The following is a 16,597-nucleotide window of genomic DNA, read 5'->3' on the forward strand; positions in this document are numbered from 1 at the left end:
CCACTCTCTGACTGCAGCCGCAAAGAAGTGAAGGGTGAAAGACTAGGCTGGAGGTCTTAATCAAGGAATCGGAGCGTTACGGCATTAAGGGCAATGAAGAGAGAGAGAGAAAGCAAAACCTGCATCACCCAAAATGGCTGATGCTGCCAGAGCAGGAACAATGGAGGACTCAGGCAACTCCGATAGTTTGTCTCACGGATGCGGTGGTAACTGCTCTGGACGACCGATTCGCCCACATATCGATGCAAACAGAGGAACTGAAATCTTCTCTGGCGGATATATGTCCACGTATTGACCAAATAGAAGGCAGGATGTCAACTGCAGAGATGGCATACTTCAATTAGAAAAACGGGTCCATGTTTTAGAAAAGGAAATGCAAGCGAAAACAAACTAGACGATATGGAGAACTGTGCACGGAGATCTAATCCACATTTCGTGGGACTCCCGGAAGATGAAGAAACCGCAGGTGTCAGCAATTTTCTAGAAAAATGGCTACTGGAGGAATTGGGCCTTCAAGACCAGCAGGGGAAATCGATATTTGAGAGGGCCCACAGGATGGGGGCTAAGGTGACTGCGAACAGATTAAAACTGCTACTTCCCTTGCTTGTTGCCAAAGGACAAGACGGATTTGTCCACGGCCATAGGGTGGGGTTGAATGTTAGGAGAGTGTTAATGTTGCTGGGAAACTGGCAGCGAGTGGGGCATCAGGATCCAGCACTTATCAGCTTTGACACCGAAAAGGTATTTGACAGGGTATCTTGGTTGTTTTTGCAGAATCTGCTGCCCGTCTTTGGGTTTCGGGGGTTTATATATGAGGCTATTCAAGTGTTATATTCTAACTCAGAAGCCAGAATTCGTGTTAACAATTGCTTTTCAGAGGCCTTTTCACTATCCAGGGGAACCAGACAAGGGGGTCCATTGTCCCCTATGCTGTTTATTCTCACACTGGAACCCTTAGTGATTTTGTTAAACAAGTTGGTGGGGGAGGAAGGGGGTGAGGTATGTTTGCAATATACTAACGTTTTATTGTTTGCCGATGACATCCTACCTAAAATTCTAGATATTTTTTTCTAACTATGGCCATTATTCGGTATTAAAGCTAAACTTAGATAAGTACGAAATACTGGACTTGGTGGGGACTTTACAAAACTCATGGCCTGATTTTCTACTAAGACGGGCAAGAGATAAATTGAAATATCTTGGTATATGTATCCATAAAGATCCGAGACAATGGTACGCAGTGAATGTTCCTCCTCCTATCACGAGATTTCACAGGGCATATGATAAATGGATGCAGTTTCCTGTATCTCTCATGGGGCGCATTGCCTTATTAAAAATGATGCTGCTCCCTAAACTTCTGTTTTTATTGCAGATGGTACCAGTTTTGCTATCCCGTAAAGATGTTAGGAATATCATTCGCCTATGGACGACCTTTGTCTAGAGACGTAAGAAACAGAGAATGTCCATAGCCAAACTGATGGTGCCAAAGGAGGATAGGGGAGGGGGTTTTCCCAACATTAAATTCTATAACTATGTCTGTACGCTTCGGCAGATAGGAGACTGGTTGGGGAATAAAGACCTCAATGTGGAGCGTGCACTGGTGGCCCCATTTTCATTGTCCTACATCTTGCATGCACCGGGTGGGGGGGGTGCTCTCCCTCATCATTTGATGGCATCTCTTTGGATTTGGACAGCTAGAGTGGGGTGCAAATTTTTGAGAGGTAAATTGGGATTGCCTTGGAAAGCCTCTTTCCTCCTGCTTTAGTAGGTAACCCAGATTTTTCTCCAGGGTATACAGAGAGATTTTATAAAAAGAGGGACGTGACACAAAGCAGAGGTATTCACGTTTATTGACATGCAACATAATACAATTTGAACATTCAATTATTGTCTCACATTTGGGATTCCTTCCACAACATTACTTAGCTTATCTACTGATTCGCAGTTACATCCAAACTACTTTCCGCTTGCATAGAATTCAATACACCTCGGGTCCCTTTCAAAGATTATTAGTCTCTTTTTTTTTTATTATCTATTTATTTTTATTTATTATTTATATTTATTTATTCATTATTTATTTATTATTTATTTATGATTTATTTTTATTTTTTTATTATTTTTTTATTTATTATCGGGTCCCTTTCAAAGATAATTAGTCATGATTGTTTTCTGTAAGCTCCTCTAAGCTCCTTTATGTTTCTCTGTTAATTGTTACAATGTAAGCCGCCCATGAGGCGACAGTTTTACTTCCTTGTACACCGGTGTGATATGTATATTACACAGGAACATCGGTATATAAAAACTAAAAATAAATAAATAAAGATTTCTTGGCTTATGTGGGGGTGGAAGGCATTCTCTGGCCTCCCTTTATAGATTTCTACACTCCACCAGTAAATATACCCTCTTAAAAATCATGGCTCAGATTTGGGGTGAGGATTTGCGTATTAATTTAGATGAAGATGATATGTTTTAGTGCATCCATGATTTATATGGGGCCTCCAAAGGGGTGGTAGGGGGAGAAATATAACCTATTCAGAATTTTAAATTGTATTACTCCCCACAACAAGCTTTTCGGGCAGGGATATCAGGACATGGTAATTGTTTAAAATGTGGTCATCGAGAAGCGAATTTGTGCCATTCGTTGTGAGACTGCCCAGAGGTTCAAACATTTTGGTGTGAAATATCTGGCAATATCCTGTAGTAGTTCGTGTAGCAGTACCCAAGCCTGCCTTGGAGGACCCCCAGCCAATCAGGTGTTCAGGAAGCCTACAGTGAATATGCATGAGATAAAATTTACATGCTATGGAAACAGTGCATGCAAATCTGTCATGCATATTCACTGTGGACATCCAGAAAACCTGATTGGTTGGGGGTCAGGTTTGAGAACCAGTGAGTTAGTGGATAGGCAGTGTCACCAATTCCTTAGAGGCATCAAGATACTTAAGAAAGCTAAAACTGAGGTGGCCTGGAATCATCCTCTTCCTCTAAATAAAAGGGGATGGTCTGATACATTCACTGTATAAATACTGAAAAGAAGGTATCCTCGGAAGGAGATCTATTCCTTACCTGTAACAAGTATTCTCTGAGGACAGCAGGATGTTAGTCCTCACACGTGTGACATCATCAGATACAGCCCCGACAGCATGTCCTATTACCATGCATCCATGCGGGGTCTCTCTCCAGTCTTGCAACACAGAATTATAATTAAAATAAAAAAATAGGAGAAACCCAACTCCATGGGGTGGCAGGTGGGATTCGTGAGGACTAACATCCTGCTGTTCTCTGAGAACACCTGTTACAGGTAAGCAATTCTGTTTTCTCCCAGGACAAGCAGGATGGTAGTCCTCACACATGGCTGAATTCCTAGATACAGGCTGCTCCCCAACACAAAAAGGGAGCCAACAGAAAGAGAGAGACTGGAGAGGGACCCCGCATGGACGCGTGATATGGGGCATGCTGGGCATGCTCAGTGTGCAAAGTCAAAGTTCTAGAAACTCTGACATACGTTTTCCGTGTCGGGGCTCCATCTGATGTCACCCATGGGTGAAGACCACCATTCTGCGTGTCCTCAGAGAAGAGAAGAGTCTCATAGGAGGTCTGGGGAATATTCCTCTTTAGAAGCAGAATCCTCAGACCTGTAAGCAGCACCAGGACTCCCCAGAATCAGACTCTGAAATTATAATTGAAGCTCCCAGTCGATGCATGGAACAGTCTTCCCAGTAGAGGTGAAGAAGATAAAAACAGTATTTGAATTCAAGAAAGCTTGAGATAAATAAATCTGAGGAAGCGAAGGGAATTATAAAACTAAATTAGTTGTGTGGATGGGCAGACCAGAAAGGCTATACATGTTTCAGTGAAGTCCAGGAAGGTACCAACCCTAAAGTCATAGCCTCAGCAGGCACATACGATGGCTCTTTGGAGTTTGAGGCTGATCGATGCAGTACAGTTGGGGAAAAGTCCCTCTCTGATGCCACACAGCTCCTCCCCAGTATTGATACCAAATTTAAAGGACTCTAGTATCTGCTCTGTCAGCACTACAGACAGTGCCAGTGAACCTGGTGCTGACACCTCTATATTTTTGAGGTACTGGAAGGAAGATATGCAAGGTCTTCTCTCAACTTCTCAAACACTACTGAGGCCAAAACTGTAGAAGAGGACACATCTTTCTGAGGAGTCATGGAGGACGTTCCTCTGGCTTTGACACATGGAGACTGATGGACACATGACACATGGAGACTGATGGACACATGACACATGGAGACTGATGAACACATGACACATGGAGACTGATGGACACGACACATGGAGACTGATGGACACGACACATGGAGACTGATGGACACATGTCACATGGAGACTGATGGACACATGACACATGGAGACTGATGGACACGTCACATGGAGACTGATGGACACATGTCACATGGAGACTGATGGACACATGACACATGGAGACTGATGCAGATATGTTGCTTGGGAAGACAGGTAGCCAAAGCCATCATTTCCCAGCTCAGTGATTAATGCCAAAACCTTGGTGCCTCCATCAGATGATCTCACCCACTTCTGTGGCTGATTAATCCTGCTTTTTCTCAGAGAAATTGCATGCAACCAGTGTATATATTGTACGTATGCCTGAAAGAGTAGTGTGTGCGCATGTATCTCAGTAGGCAAACTGTATGAACCTGTGAAGATACTGTCATGGATGTGTACACCTCAGCACACACACTGGATGTGCATATATCTCACTACAACAGATGCGTGTATTTGCAGACTTACTGGAAAGAGGGGGGCCTGGAGTCTCCTATTCCACCTGTCCGTTCAATAGGGGGAGGGAGATCTGACTGGTTGTCAGCACAGACAGAACCGACCTCTGAATGCGACCCTTCTGCAGACACCAGCTGTAAAAACCAAACAGTAAAACGATAAGACCAATGCAGAGCTTCACAGAATGAAAATGTATATAAAGTTGATATGCTGTGAGTGCTGTGCCCCCTAGTGGGGAAACCATATCGTACAGCCTTAAATGAGCAGAGGACTAGGTCTCAATCATAGAAATTAGGATACAATTAAATCTGATGGAAACAGAAATATAAAAATTCAAGTACTCCAAAAACGATGTGAGGATGGAAAGGAAACTATGGTGAATAGCTGCTTAGGAAAGCTGACAGATAAATATCTGCTATTCAAAGCTGTAGCAGGCACTGCATGGGAGGTCAAACAATGGTGAACATAGAAACAATTAGCATTTTGGACCCACCCTGTTCTGAGTCAAGGGATTATTTCACTGTCTCATGCATAGGGAAATGAGACAGTGTCATTTTAATGACATTGGTCTCCTACAGAAAAAGCGAGAAAATCATGGTCAGCATTCTCAAGCCATGATGTCAAGCGTGATCCAAAAGCAAGAGGTCCAAACTCTGTCTGCACGCTTACTACTTAACATTTATATAACGCTACAAGATATACGCAGTTTTGTGTACTCCTGCATGTATCTGCCACCTTCTACAACACAAGCAACATCCATATTGGCTGGTGGAGTGCCTTCTATGATAGGATACTGTCACTGCTCTGAAAAGAGACTGACATGTATGAACAAATGAATGCATCGGGAGGCAAAAGTCTTTCCAGGATATGTTCCATCTGTGCCTTGGCAGCACAAAAGGCCATAGCCCCTTCATAGTATGTCTAGTGCCAACATGTAAACATGCGGGTTCATATGTTCATGCTCATTGCCTGAAAGCTCACAATGACAGCTACTACTAGCCACCAAAGTGGAGCAGACGCTCTAGGACTAACTCTGGGAGAAGTATTACCGCTTCTAGCGAGTCGTTCCAACTCCACGGAGTGCACCATGACTTATGTTATACTATACTTGTATATTGCCCAAATCAAGGTGGTTCTGTGTGAGAAGGGTTAAGGTCTACAATCCTTGTTGATGGGTTTAATGTGTGCTGCTACAGTGTGAGATAGAGTCTCGCCTCTAGATTAATACTCAGCATTGTACTTATTTATTTGCTTGCTGGACTGAGCGTCTTCTTTTTAGGATGTTTTCCATACATGACTGAGTGGGGCACCCTGGCTCCTACTTATCAGAAGGCAGAAGTCTAGAGGGTAAGGGTGCTCCATGGGCTAATGAAGGACCCTCAGGAAGCTCTGGATGGTGAAGATCTATCATGTGTTTCCCAGGACTTGTCTGCCATCATCCTTCATGGAGTGTGTGGTGTTTGTGTCATTTTATGTGGTGGGTATCTGTCTGGCATGCTGGAGTGACCCCCTATTGTATTTTCCTGTCTTATTTGTGTCATTTTGTCTAAATTTTACACAGTGCCTATTTCCCTCTGTTGTGCGTCTCTAAATGTGTGTATTGTGGCATTATTTTGTTTCTGTGCCTTTGCATGATATTCTGTTACATGCAATGGAAAGGCAAATGCTGTTTTTGGTTTCCCCAAGTACTGTGCATGTGCTTTCACGATTACACAGTATGTCTTCCATCTTTTGTGCATCCTGACTTTGCATTCTTTGTTCATACTTCTTAATGTTACATCCGAGTTTCTTTTCACTTGACTACCCAGAGCATGCAGCAGCCTCTCCAAAGGACCAATATTCTGTAAACCAGGCATGCCACGAGTGGATGCATGCATGCAATCCCTGGAGTCTGCACTTCAGGTGAAGAGATGCTTCCTATTGGAGGTCTGGTTGAATGTTTATCCTACTGAAAACCCAAATAACTTATTTAGCTAACTTATCGGTGTTGGAGGCTTTTTGAATATTTGACCCAAAATTATCCAAAATATCCCCTATATTTGTCAAATTGCATTTATTGCAAACATATTTTCTAGCAGGCCAAGGTGATGCAAACATTTGCATCTCCCGAGTTTTTGTTTTGGGTGAGCAGCTAGGGTCCAGTGCAAGAAGAAACCATAAGGGCCTGGGAACATTTTATGCTAAGAAACTGCCATCAGAATCTGGCATGTGTGAAAGCTTCCGATACCTTCCAATTCAGAGAAGACATAAGCATGTTACAATGCAAGAGCCAACAGCTGAAAGCGCAAAGTAGGAGCCAGAAAACATCAGAGTGACTGCAGTAGAAATTTAGCAACTAACCTCAATGACCAAGTATTTTGGCAGCAAAGAAGTCTGGCACTAAAATTATCAACTGGCTCTGCTCCAATATAGGAATTCTTCCAGGGGCAGAATATAAATAAAAGAAACAAACAGAGAAGCTGCGAAAGGCCCATTAATTCCAAGCATTTTCTGTGCAATAATCCAAGGGGAGGTGAGAAATACCACTCCAGATCTTTTTGGCATGGAAAAGCTGCTGCTTTTCAGGCACCAAAGTTCCTGATTCCTCCCTCAGCAAAAGAGCTGATGGCTCATACCAGCCCAGGAAGTTAATGTTAGCCTGAAAGAACTCTGGGGTGATGTAGAATTGCACCGAGAGACTCCAGGACAGCACCTGCGGAATCAGCTCAGCAGGGATAGGTCACGTGAAGGGACTGTATCATGGACATGCATTCACAGGCAGAGAAAAGGCTACCATCAGGAAAACACCTGCTAGACAAAATTTATTCTTTGCTGCAAAGAAAACAAGTTTTGTATACTATAAATATGGTAAGAAAGACATGACAGCTAGGGGTGTACCTTCTTTTTTTTTTAATCTGTTTATTGAGTTTTATTACATAACAAAGCCAGCAATATAAAACTCGTTACACAGTGACCAATTAAGATTGGATGATGGTATTAACTGCTGATCCAACAAGAATACTGATACAAATTACTAATGCCAAAACAACAATAACAACTGTATCAGGAAACAGCATAAGGTGGAATATCAAACAAACAAAATGGCATGGGATAGTTTTAATATGTTTATACTTAAACAAGTTTAAACATTAGTCCATCGACTACTCTGGGCATCATTGAAGATATTGTTTGGCCATCAGTCTGGAAGCAAGTCCCAGTGGCTCGTGTTGCAGTCTTGGGCAGTCGGAAAGTGTGAGGCTCAGGTCATGTTGGGTATTGGATAGTGCGTCTTTTAACGCACATCTTTGCAGGATGAAGGTATTCATTTTGTCCAAGGGTCGGGCCCATGGTTATTGCTCCCAGATGCTGTTGTGACATGTGTTTGTGCTGCGTTTCTCAACAGTAAGGGGTAGCTAGTGACAATCCCTGCAGTATTTGTGGGGAGACAGAACCAAAGGTCCAGGTGTGGGTCAACAGCGGGCTTGGTTTTGATTGAGAACAGCCCTTCATAAGTGAGTTACTGGTTGACCTGTAACTGAAGTGGTTTTAGATACTATTCAGATCTTGGACTAGGGTGGGAGATATGTAGGTGAGAAAAGGAGTCCAGATTTGTAGGTTCTGACTCAGCTTCTTCTGTGAGGAGCATACATGGACCATTTTCTGAAACCGGTGCTCATAGTTGGGGCCTTGAGGGTCCAGCCAGCATGTTAGGATAACTTTTCTGCCAATTGTTTATTTATTTATTTATTTATTTATAGGTTTTTTATATACCGAAGTATTGGGGAAGGCCTTCACTCCGGTTTACATTTTAAACGAGATAAAGTTATCATTTGATTGTTTCTTGTAACGTATAACTTTAACTAAGACAATCAGATGTTAACATTAACATATAATATTGAACAGGTGTATCTACAGGTAGCGTCTGCGGGAGTAGTTAGACGAGTATAGTCATTTTAATATGCAAAGGGTTGAGTTGGAGAGTAAGGTGATGTCGGAGGGTCGGCAGGGGTATAGGGGTGGGCTGGAAGGGAACAGGAGGAGGAGAATGAAGGGTATACATGGAGGTGAGGGAGAGATGGAGAGTGCGGTGGGGGAGGTAGGGAGGTGTTGTGGTTTATCCAATCCCATCTTTGTATGCTCGTTTGAAGAGCCATGTTTTGAGTAATTTTTTTAACAAAGATGTGTTGTTTTGTGTCCGGATGTTGGATGGGAGGGAGTTCCAGAGGTGGGGTCCAGCTATAGAGAATGCTCTATTTCTGGTGGTGGTTAATTTGGCTGCGCTGATTGGTGGGATTTCGAGTTGAGATTTGTTGGTTGATCTAGTGCATCGTTGGGATTGGTGAGTTTGTATTAGGGTTTCGGGGCAGTCAGAGTTGTTGTGGTGGATAGCGTTGTGGATGATCGTCAGGGTTTTGTACTCTATCCTTTTTTCAATGGGGAGCCAATGTAGGTCCTTCAGTACAGGTGTGATATGATCTGTTCTTTTGAGGCCAGTGAGAATTCGTGCTGTGGAGTTTTGTAGAATTTGTAGCGGGTGTATGGCTGATTTTGGTAGCCCTAATAAAAGGGAGTTGCAGTAGTCGATGCCAGAAAATATCAGGGTTTGGAGAATGGTTCTGAAGTCTGAGTGGTTGAGTAAGGGTTTGAGGTGTTTGAGGATGGAAAGTTTGTAGAAGCCTTCGTTTGTTTTAGTGGTGATGTGTTTTTTTGAGGTTGAGTTGGGGGGGTCGATCCAGAATCCTAGGTCTTTGACAAATTCTCTTAGCTTGATGGGGGTGTTATCGATGAAGATGGGGTGGGTCAGGTGATCTCCGGAGATGTTTCTTTCGATTAGCATACATTCAGTTTTGTCGGTGTTGATGCAGAGCTTAAGTTGGTTTAGTAGGTGTTTGATTCGATTGATGGTTGAGGCGGCGATTTTTAGCGTGTTTTCAAGGGAGGCTGAGACAGGGATGATTAGCTGGATATCGTCGGCGTGTAGGAAGTGGGTGATGGAGAGGCTTGATAGAAGTTGGCAGAGAGGTAGTAAGTAGATGTTGAAAAGGATGGCGGACAGTGAGGAGCCTTGGGGTACACCAGTATCGAGAGGGATGGGGTCGGAGATGTGGTTGTTTAGGTTGACCTTGTAGGTTCTGTTTTGGAGGAAGGAGGAGAACCATTGTAGTGTTTTTCCAGATAGGCCTATTTCGGAGAGTCTGGTGATTAGGCTACTTTTCTCGACTGTCGAATGCGGCGGAAAGGTCGAGTAGGTTGAGGATATACCGTTGATCGCGGTCGAATCCTCTTAGAATTGTGTTGGTTAGGTTGGTGAGCAGTGATTCTGTACTGTGTTTTTTTCTGAAGCCGTGTTGAGATGGGTACAAGATGTTGTTTGTGTCGAGGTGGTCATTCAGCTGTTTAAGGACAGCTTTCTCGGTTAGCTTTGCAAGGAATGAAAGGTTTGAGATTGGGCGGTAGTTACTTAGATCTGAGGGGTCGAGGTTCTTCTTTTTTAAGATTGGTTTTATGGTGGCTGCTTTTAGGTTGATCGGAAGAGCACCTTCTTCAAGAGATTTGTTGATGATTGAAGAGATGGTCGGTGTGATTGTTTGGGAGATTTCTTTTAGAGAGTGTGGGTAGGTATTGTATCAAGCTCATGTTTGGCTGGATTCAGTGTTTTGATGAGTTTCTCTGTATCCGAAATTGATATTGGATCGAACTGGTCCCAGGGGGGGATGTTAGTGCGATCTGTATTCGAAATTGATATTGGATCGAAATGGTTCCAGGGAGGGATGTTAGAGCGAATTGGGATTGCATCATTGGAGGAGATGTTTGTTATTTTTTCTGATATTTTTCTGATTTTGTTCTTGAAGAAAATTGCGAGGTCTTGGCTTAGGTTTTTTTGAGATATGTTGGTGTTATTGTTCACTGTGATTAGATTGTTTACGATGTTGAAGAGGGATTTGGGTTTGTTTGTAGAGTTTAGGATTTTTTTGCTGTAATATTCTTTTTTTGCTTTATTAGGTTTTTGTAGTAGGCGAGGTAGGTTCGGTATCTTTGAAGAGTTAGTTGGTCTTTGTTTCTTCTCCATTCTTTCTCTTTCCTTCTGAGGTTAGCTTTGGTCTCTTTTAGCAGTGGATTGAACCAGGGGTTGTTTTGAGTTCTTGTGTTGATTTTTTTGGTTCTTTCAGGGTTTATAGAGTTGGCTGTTTCTGTTGTTATTTGGTGCCAGGACTGAGTGGCGTTAGTGATATTGGAGAGATCAATGTTTGGTAGATGTTTTTCGAGTTCCTGTTGGAGTAGGTCGGTGGGGAATGGAGGTCGGTATTTAAATGAGAGTGAGTTGTTGGTTTCGAGCTTTTTGATTGCCGTGATGTGGGTTTTGCACTGTAGAAGGTAGTGGTCTGACCATGGGACTTGGGAGTAGTAGATGGAAGAATTTGAGAAAAAGTTGTCGTTTGAGAAAATCAGGTCGAGGGTGTGACCTGCCTTGTGCGTTGGGTTGTTGACTAGTTGAGTGAATTGGAGAGTAGTTAGAACATCAAATAGGGTTTTGCATGCTTGGGAGGGAGGGGTTAAGTCAGGGTGGAGGTTAAAGTCTCCTAGGATGATTGTAGGTTATTTGTTGTTGATCTTTGATATGAGGACTTCGATGAGAGATGATATGTCTTTGTCGAGAAGTTTGGGTGGGCAGTAGATGAGACAGATTTGGAGGTTATCTGAGTCGAAGAAAGCTAGTTCAGTTTGATGGGGTGGGGTGAGGGGGATTAGTTTCATGTTGAATTGTTTTTTTTATGACTAGTAGGAGTCCTCCTCCTCGTCAGGATTTTCTCGGGATCGAGAATAGATCATAGGTGTTGTTGTTTAGTTGGTTCAGTAGGACATGGTCGGTGGGCTTGAGCCAAGTTTCAGTCACTGCGATGAAGTCTGGGTTTTGGTTATGTAGGATATCAGAGAGGATTGCGATTTTCTTTGTGAGGGCTTGAGCGTTTATGAGCAGGAAGGTTAGGTATAGCAGGTTTTTTGTGGTTTCTGATGGTGGGATGTTTATTAAGTGGCAGTGTCTTTGAGTTGGCATGTTTGATGAGTGGGTAATGATCATGTTTCTTTGGGTGTGAGAGATGAGAGGATACATGGGTTTTGGAAGTATCTCAGGGGGGAAACTTAGGTGAGGGTGCTTGCTTGGTTGAGGTGCAGATAGTTGGTGACAAGCGTGTATTTATATTTGATGTTGTTGATGTTGTGATTCTCAAATCCGAGGGGAAGCTGATTAAGTGGAGGTTGGGAGATGTGGTTGTTAAGGAGGATTCAGGGGTTTACTCAGGGAGAAAAGGATGGGCCCACGTTAAGGGGCCACGCTAAGGGGCACGACAAGGGGCAGGCCCCTTTGTCGCGCTCCTTTGGCGCGTGACGCTCGGCGCGTGACGCCTAGCTTAGTGGGACTTTTAAAGATGTCTCTCGCCTTAGTCTCGCTTGTCTGACGTCATCGACGGTGCGACTCGTGGCGGCGAGTGGAAGCCGGCTGGTGAGTATTTAATTGAGCGATTCAGGCCTCGTGGCCGGTGCGGTGCCGTCGGTGGTAGGGCGAGAATTTGAGGCCTTACCCCGATGGGTCCTGCGCCGGCTGCGCAGCCCTTCTCCCAGCACCTACTGGATCGTGTGAGGTCGAGGCTGAGGGCGTCCGACGGGAGCGGTGAAAGGAGCGCTTGCGGCTGGGTCGTTTGAGACTGGCTCGTTTGAGAAAAAGTTGAGCCCCCGAATCCAACTGTTGGCCAGCCGGTGCTGCTGTGCCAAAAAGCCACAGATTAGGATCTGGAGGCAACTTAATGTGCAATAGGTAGTTGCATAGGGAAATTTGTTTGTCCCAAAACGCTGCTATCAGTGGACATTCCCAAAAGCAATGTGAGAAGGTTCCCACCCCGCTGCAGCACTTTAGGCAAATTCCTGAAGAATTTACCTTAAAGCGGAAGGCTAAGAACTTATAATGGGCTTCCCGTAAGAGTATATTTTCAGATATTTCAGGAAGGATTGTAAAGATCTTCATATGGGATCTTAAATAAGAGTCCATTCTTTCCACTTCTCATATATTCTTACCAGAATAAGTGACTGATTTGCTTCTTCTAGTATTTTATAGAAGTAGGAGACTTTAGGCTGTTGTCGTTTCCCCAGCTGTACGGCCTCTCTAAGTTTTGGGAATGTGCAGACTCTAGAAGAAAAGAGTGATTACCTTTGATAAAGTGCCGTACCTGCAGGAAACCAAAAAAATCCGACTGTGACAGCTGGTATTGTTGACTTAATTCCATAAAGTCAAGAAGCTGCCAAGTGGATGCCTTAAACATTTGGTATATATAAATAAGGCCATTCCATTGCCATTTAGTAAAGGTCTTTTTGGAAAGACCTAGGGGGAAAGCGGGTTTATGGGCTATGGTGATGAGGGGGGGGGGGTCATTCGATGACGTAGCTCGTATATCCTACATAGCTGTAACCAGGATTTCCTGCAGGTATGGAATAGCATGTGGGATCGTATGCGAGAGGGGGTCACCTGCAGGTCTACTTGAAGTAAAGGATTGAGAGAGGGCACACCATACCACTCCAGTAAACACTGGTATGGAACAATTGTGGAAGTCGCGAAAAGCCAATCTTGCACATATCACAAGTTGCAGGCCAGGTTAGGGCACCCCAGGCCCCCAGCCTTTATTGGCTTTATGAGTATGTCCATTGATAACCTAGCTTTCTTCCCCTTCCAGATAAATCACTGTAGGGTTCTAAGTATACTTCACTTTCAATGCATATCCAACATAGCTCTCTGCTTCAACGGCAGGGGGGAAAGAGGAAAAGAGGATTTATATTCAGGCAACAACTAACAAGGTCTGAATTACATAGTCTGGGTAAACAAATAATTATGGGTGTAGCTTGCTTTTTATGGCGATTACTTCCCCAAATCAATTAAGCTAGATACTTCACTTAGATGCAGCTCCAGCACTGCTCTCTACATCAATGGCGGGGGTGGAAGGTAACTAGAACCAAAAAGTTACTAATAAGGGCCAAGAGTAACAGATAAGTATGTGTGTGTGTGAGGGGGGGGGGGAGGGGGGAAGTGTGAAAGCTTGCTGGGCAGACTGGATGGGCCATTTGGTCTTCTTCTGCCGTCACTTCTATATTTCTATGATCTTTTTCCATTAGCCAAAGGGATGTCATCTGAAGGACAAAGCCATTTGGGAAGGATTACCATTTTAAAAAGTTGTATTCTTCCTACTAATGACAGGGGAAGGGATTGCCACTTATTTAGTATATTAGTAGTATATGCTATTAGGGGTGATATGTTCGCTCTATAGACCTCTTGAGCTTTGAGTGAAATTTTAATACCTAAATACTTCAGTTCACCGGACACCCACCCGTAAGGGAAAATCACCAGGCCAGTTTGCTCGGAGCTTGCCAGTAACATTAATAGCCTCGAATTTGTCTTTTGAGTCCGGAGAATTGTCCAAACCCTTTTTGGAGGTTTAGAACCATCTTGAGGGAAGATTGCGGTTGTGTGAGGAATACAAGGACGTCATCCGCAAATGCAGCTATTTTGAAGGTGTGTGGGGGTTTCCCGAAGCTACTATAGCAGGGTGACGGTCCATTTTCCTCAGCAAGGTATCAATAGAGAGAATATAGAGCAAAGGTCACAGCAGGCACCCCTGTCGAACACCCCGTGGGATGTAAACGGCCTCTGAGAGCGATTTATTAGCTACAATCTTTGATATCGGTTTATCATAGAAAAGGAAAAGATAGTTTTAAAAGGCTCCTTGGAAGCTGAATCGGCGGAGTGTGGAAAAGAGATAGGTCCATGATACCCGGTCAAATGCGTTCTCTGAGTCGAAACAGACTGCCAAAGCCGGGATGTTGTGAATTTGGCATATGTTCATTGCTGTTAATAGTTTAATAACATTGGAATTCATCTTTTTGCCTTTGACAAATCCAACTTGAGGACTGGAAATTAACGTAGGCAGTAAGACATTTAGTCTATCAGCTAAAATCTTCGCCAGCAATTTCAGGTCACAGTTAAGTAGCGATATGGGATGGTAGGAGGCGGGTCCTTGGCTTGGGAAGCACTATAATGTGAGCAAGGTTGAAGTTGGCGGGGAAAGTCTGTATGGCGAGACCATGCTGATAAAAGTTTGTTAAAGGTGTTACTATATATGCGGATGAGGTTTTATAAAAATCATAGGAATAGCTGTCCGGGCCAGAAGACTTACCAGCTTGTACCGTTGAGATCACCTATAGGACCTCATAAGTTTGTATTGGGTGGTTTAAGAACTCTAGTTGGGAGGGAGATAGAGATGGAAGGGGTAGGCCCATCCTGGGAGGGTCCTCTGCATAAAGCGCGTCATAAAAGCCAGAAAGATCTCACAGACACCTTGCTTGTATGTTACCAGGTCTCCGTTTTTATTTTTCATCTGGGTGATAAAAGAGCTGGATTTAGATGTCCTCACTAGATTGGCTAAGAGTTTCCCTGGTTTATTCCCAAAACGGAAGAGCTGCTGTTCCCCTTTTGTAAGATTTGCTGGGCATGAAGGTGAAGTAGCGTGTTTAGCCAGCCCGCTATACTGTAGTATTTTCCTCTTTCTGCAGGTGAGGGTTGATGTACAAGTAGGCCTTTGCCCGCTGTAGTTGTGAATCCAAGTCTAATATGTCCCTATTTAATGCTTTGTTGCGAGAGCTAACATAAGAAATTATCTCACCTCTCAGCACCGCCTTCCCTGTATCCCAGAATAGTTGTGGGTTGGAAGTATGCTGTTGGTCGTGTGTCGCGAAGTCAGCCCATTTTTCACATAGATATTGTTGGAACTTCACATCATTTTTGAGGTAGCTAGGAAATCTCCAGATGCGTGCGGCGTCTGGATTGATGCTTGGGAATAACAAGATGGAGATCGGGGCATGGTCTGAAAAGACTTGTGGCTCTATAGTGGCCTCTTTTATATCCAGGAAGGCCATGCGGGAAACTAAGATATAGTCAGTGTGTGAAAGGGAGCTATATGATCTTGAAATATGGATTTGGTCTTTTTCCAAGGGGTGGAGGGCCCTCCAGATATCTAGAAGGCCTAGCTGTTAGCAGATAAAGGTGACACACTTCTCCTTCCCTCCTCCTCTGTGGAGTAAGGGAGGATTTTGTCTATGGTGGGGTCATGCATACAGTTAAAATCATCAAATAAGATAAGAGTGCCGTATAGATGGGTAAGGTCAAGATTCCGGATCTTAATAAAAAAAAAGGCGTGCGAGTAGCCATTTGGGGCATAGACATTACAAAAGGTCACTGGTCGTCCGTTCCATTCCCCTGTAAGAATAAGGTAACGTCCATTGGGGTCTGCCATGCTCTTAATTAGTTGGAAATTATTTGATTTATTAAAATGGCAACTCCTTTCTTGTCTTGCGCTGCTGAAAATATGCAGGCGCCTACCCATTCTCTCTGCAATTTCTTACTTTCTAGAGAGGTAAGGTGCGTTTCTTGTAGGCCTGCGTTGTCGGCACGTAGCCTCTTGAGATGCGCTAGGACTTTCTTCCTTTTTATGGAGGACCCTAGGCCATTCACATTCCAGGAAACTAACTTACTCATATGTTGCGAGGATGATGTGACTCATGCCCAGGTACACCTGCTCTACATCTGCTGGTAATGATGAGGCCCCCAGCCTAGCCTCAGTCATTTTCCAATCCCAATAACTTGTTGCCCAACATTTGCTCTGCGCTGTAGGGAGTAGCAGGGGTGCTGGCCCAAGATATGTCAATGCAATATATCATATCAACCCAAGCCATAATGATAAGTGTGACTGAGAACAACCATCTATGAATAAAAGAAAATCTGTTAGAGGAAAGATGGAGCAAAACTCTATCT

The 16,597-nt window shown here is 43.7% G+C and overlaps 1 protein-coding gene across 4 annotated transcripts in view; it reads right to left on the reverse strand.

The window, feature by feature from the left end:
- Positions 1–16,597, reverse strand: part of DVL3 (dishevelled segment polarity protein 3) — a 148,482-nt gene that overhangs the window by 87,333 nt on the left and 44,552 nt on the right. For all 4 annotated transcript variants that reach the window (XM_029615106.1, XM_029615104.1, XM_029615105.1 and 1 more), the window contains exon 3: positions 4,777–4,898. In XM_029615106.1, coding sequence (XP_029470966.1) covers positions 4,777–4,898 — 122 coding nt within the window. The remainder of the gene's footprint in view (positions 1–4,776; positions 4,899–16,597) is intronic.

Source organism: Rhinatrema bivittatum, chromosome 9 (assembly GCF_901001135.1).
Source record: "Rhinatrema bivittatum chromosome 9, aRhiBiv1.1, whole genome shotgun sequence".
Classification (NCBI taxonomy): domain Eukaryota; kingdom Metazoa; phylum Chordata; class Amphibia; order Gymnophiona; family Rhinatrematidae; genus Rhinatrema; species Rhinatrema bivittatum.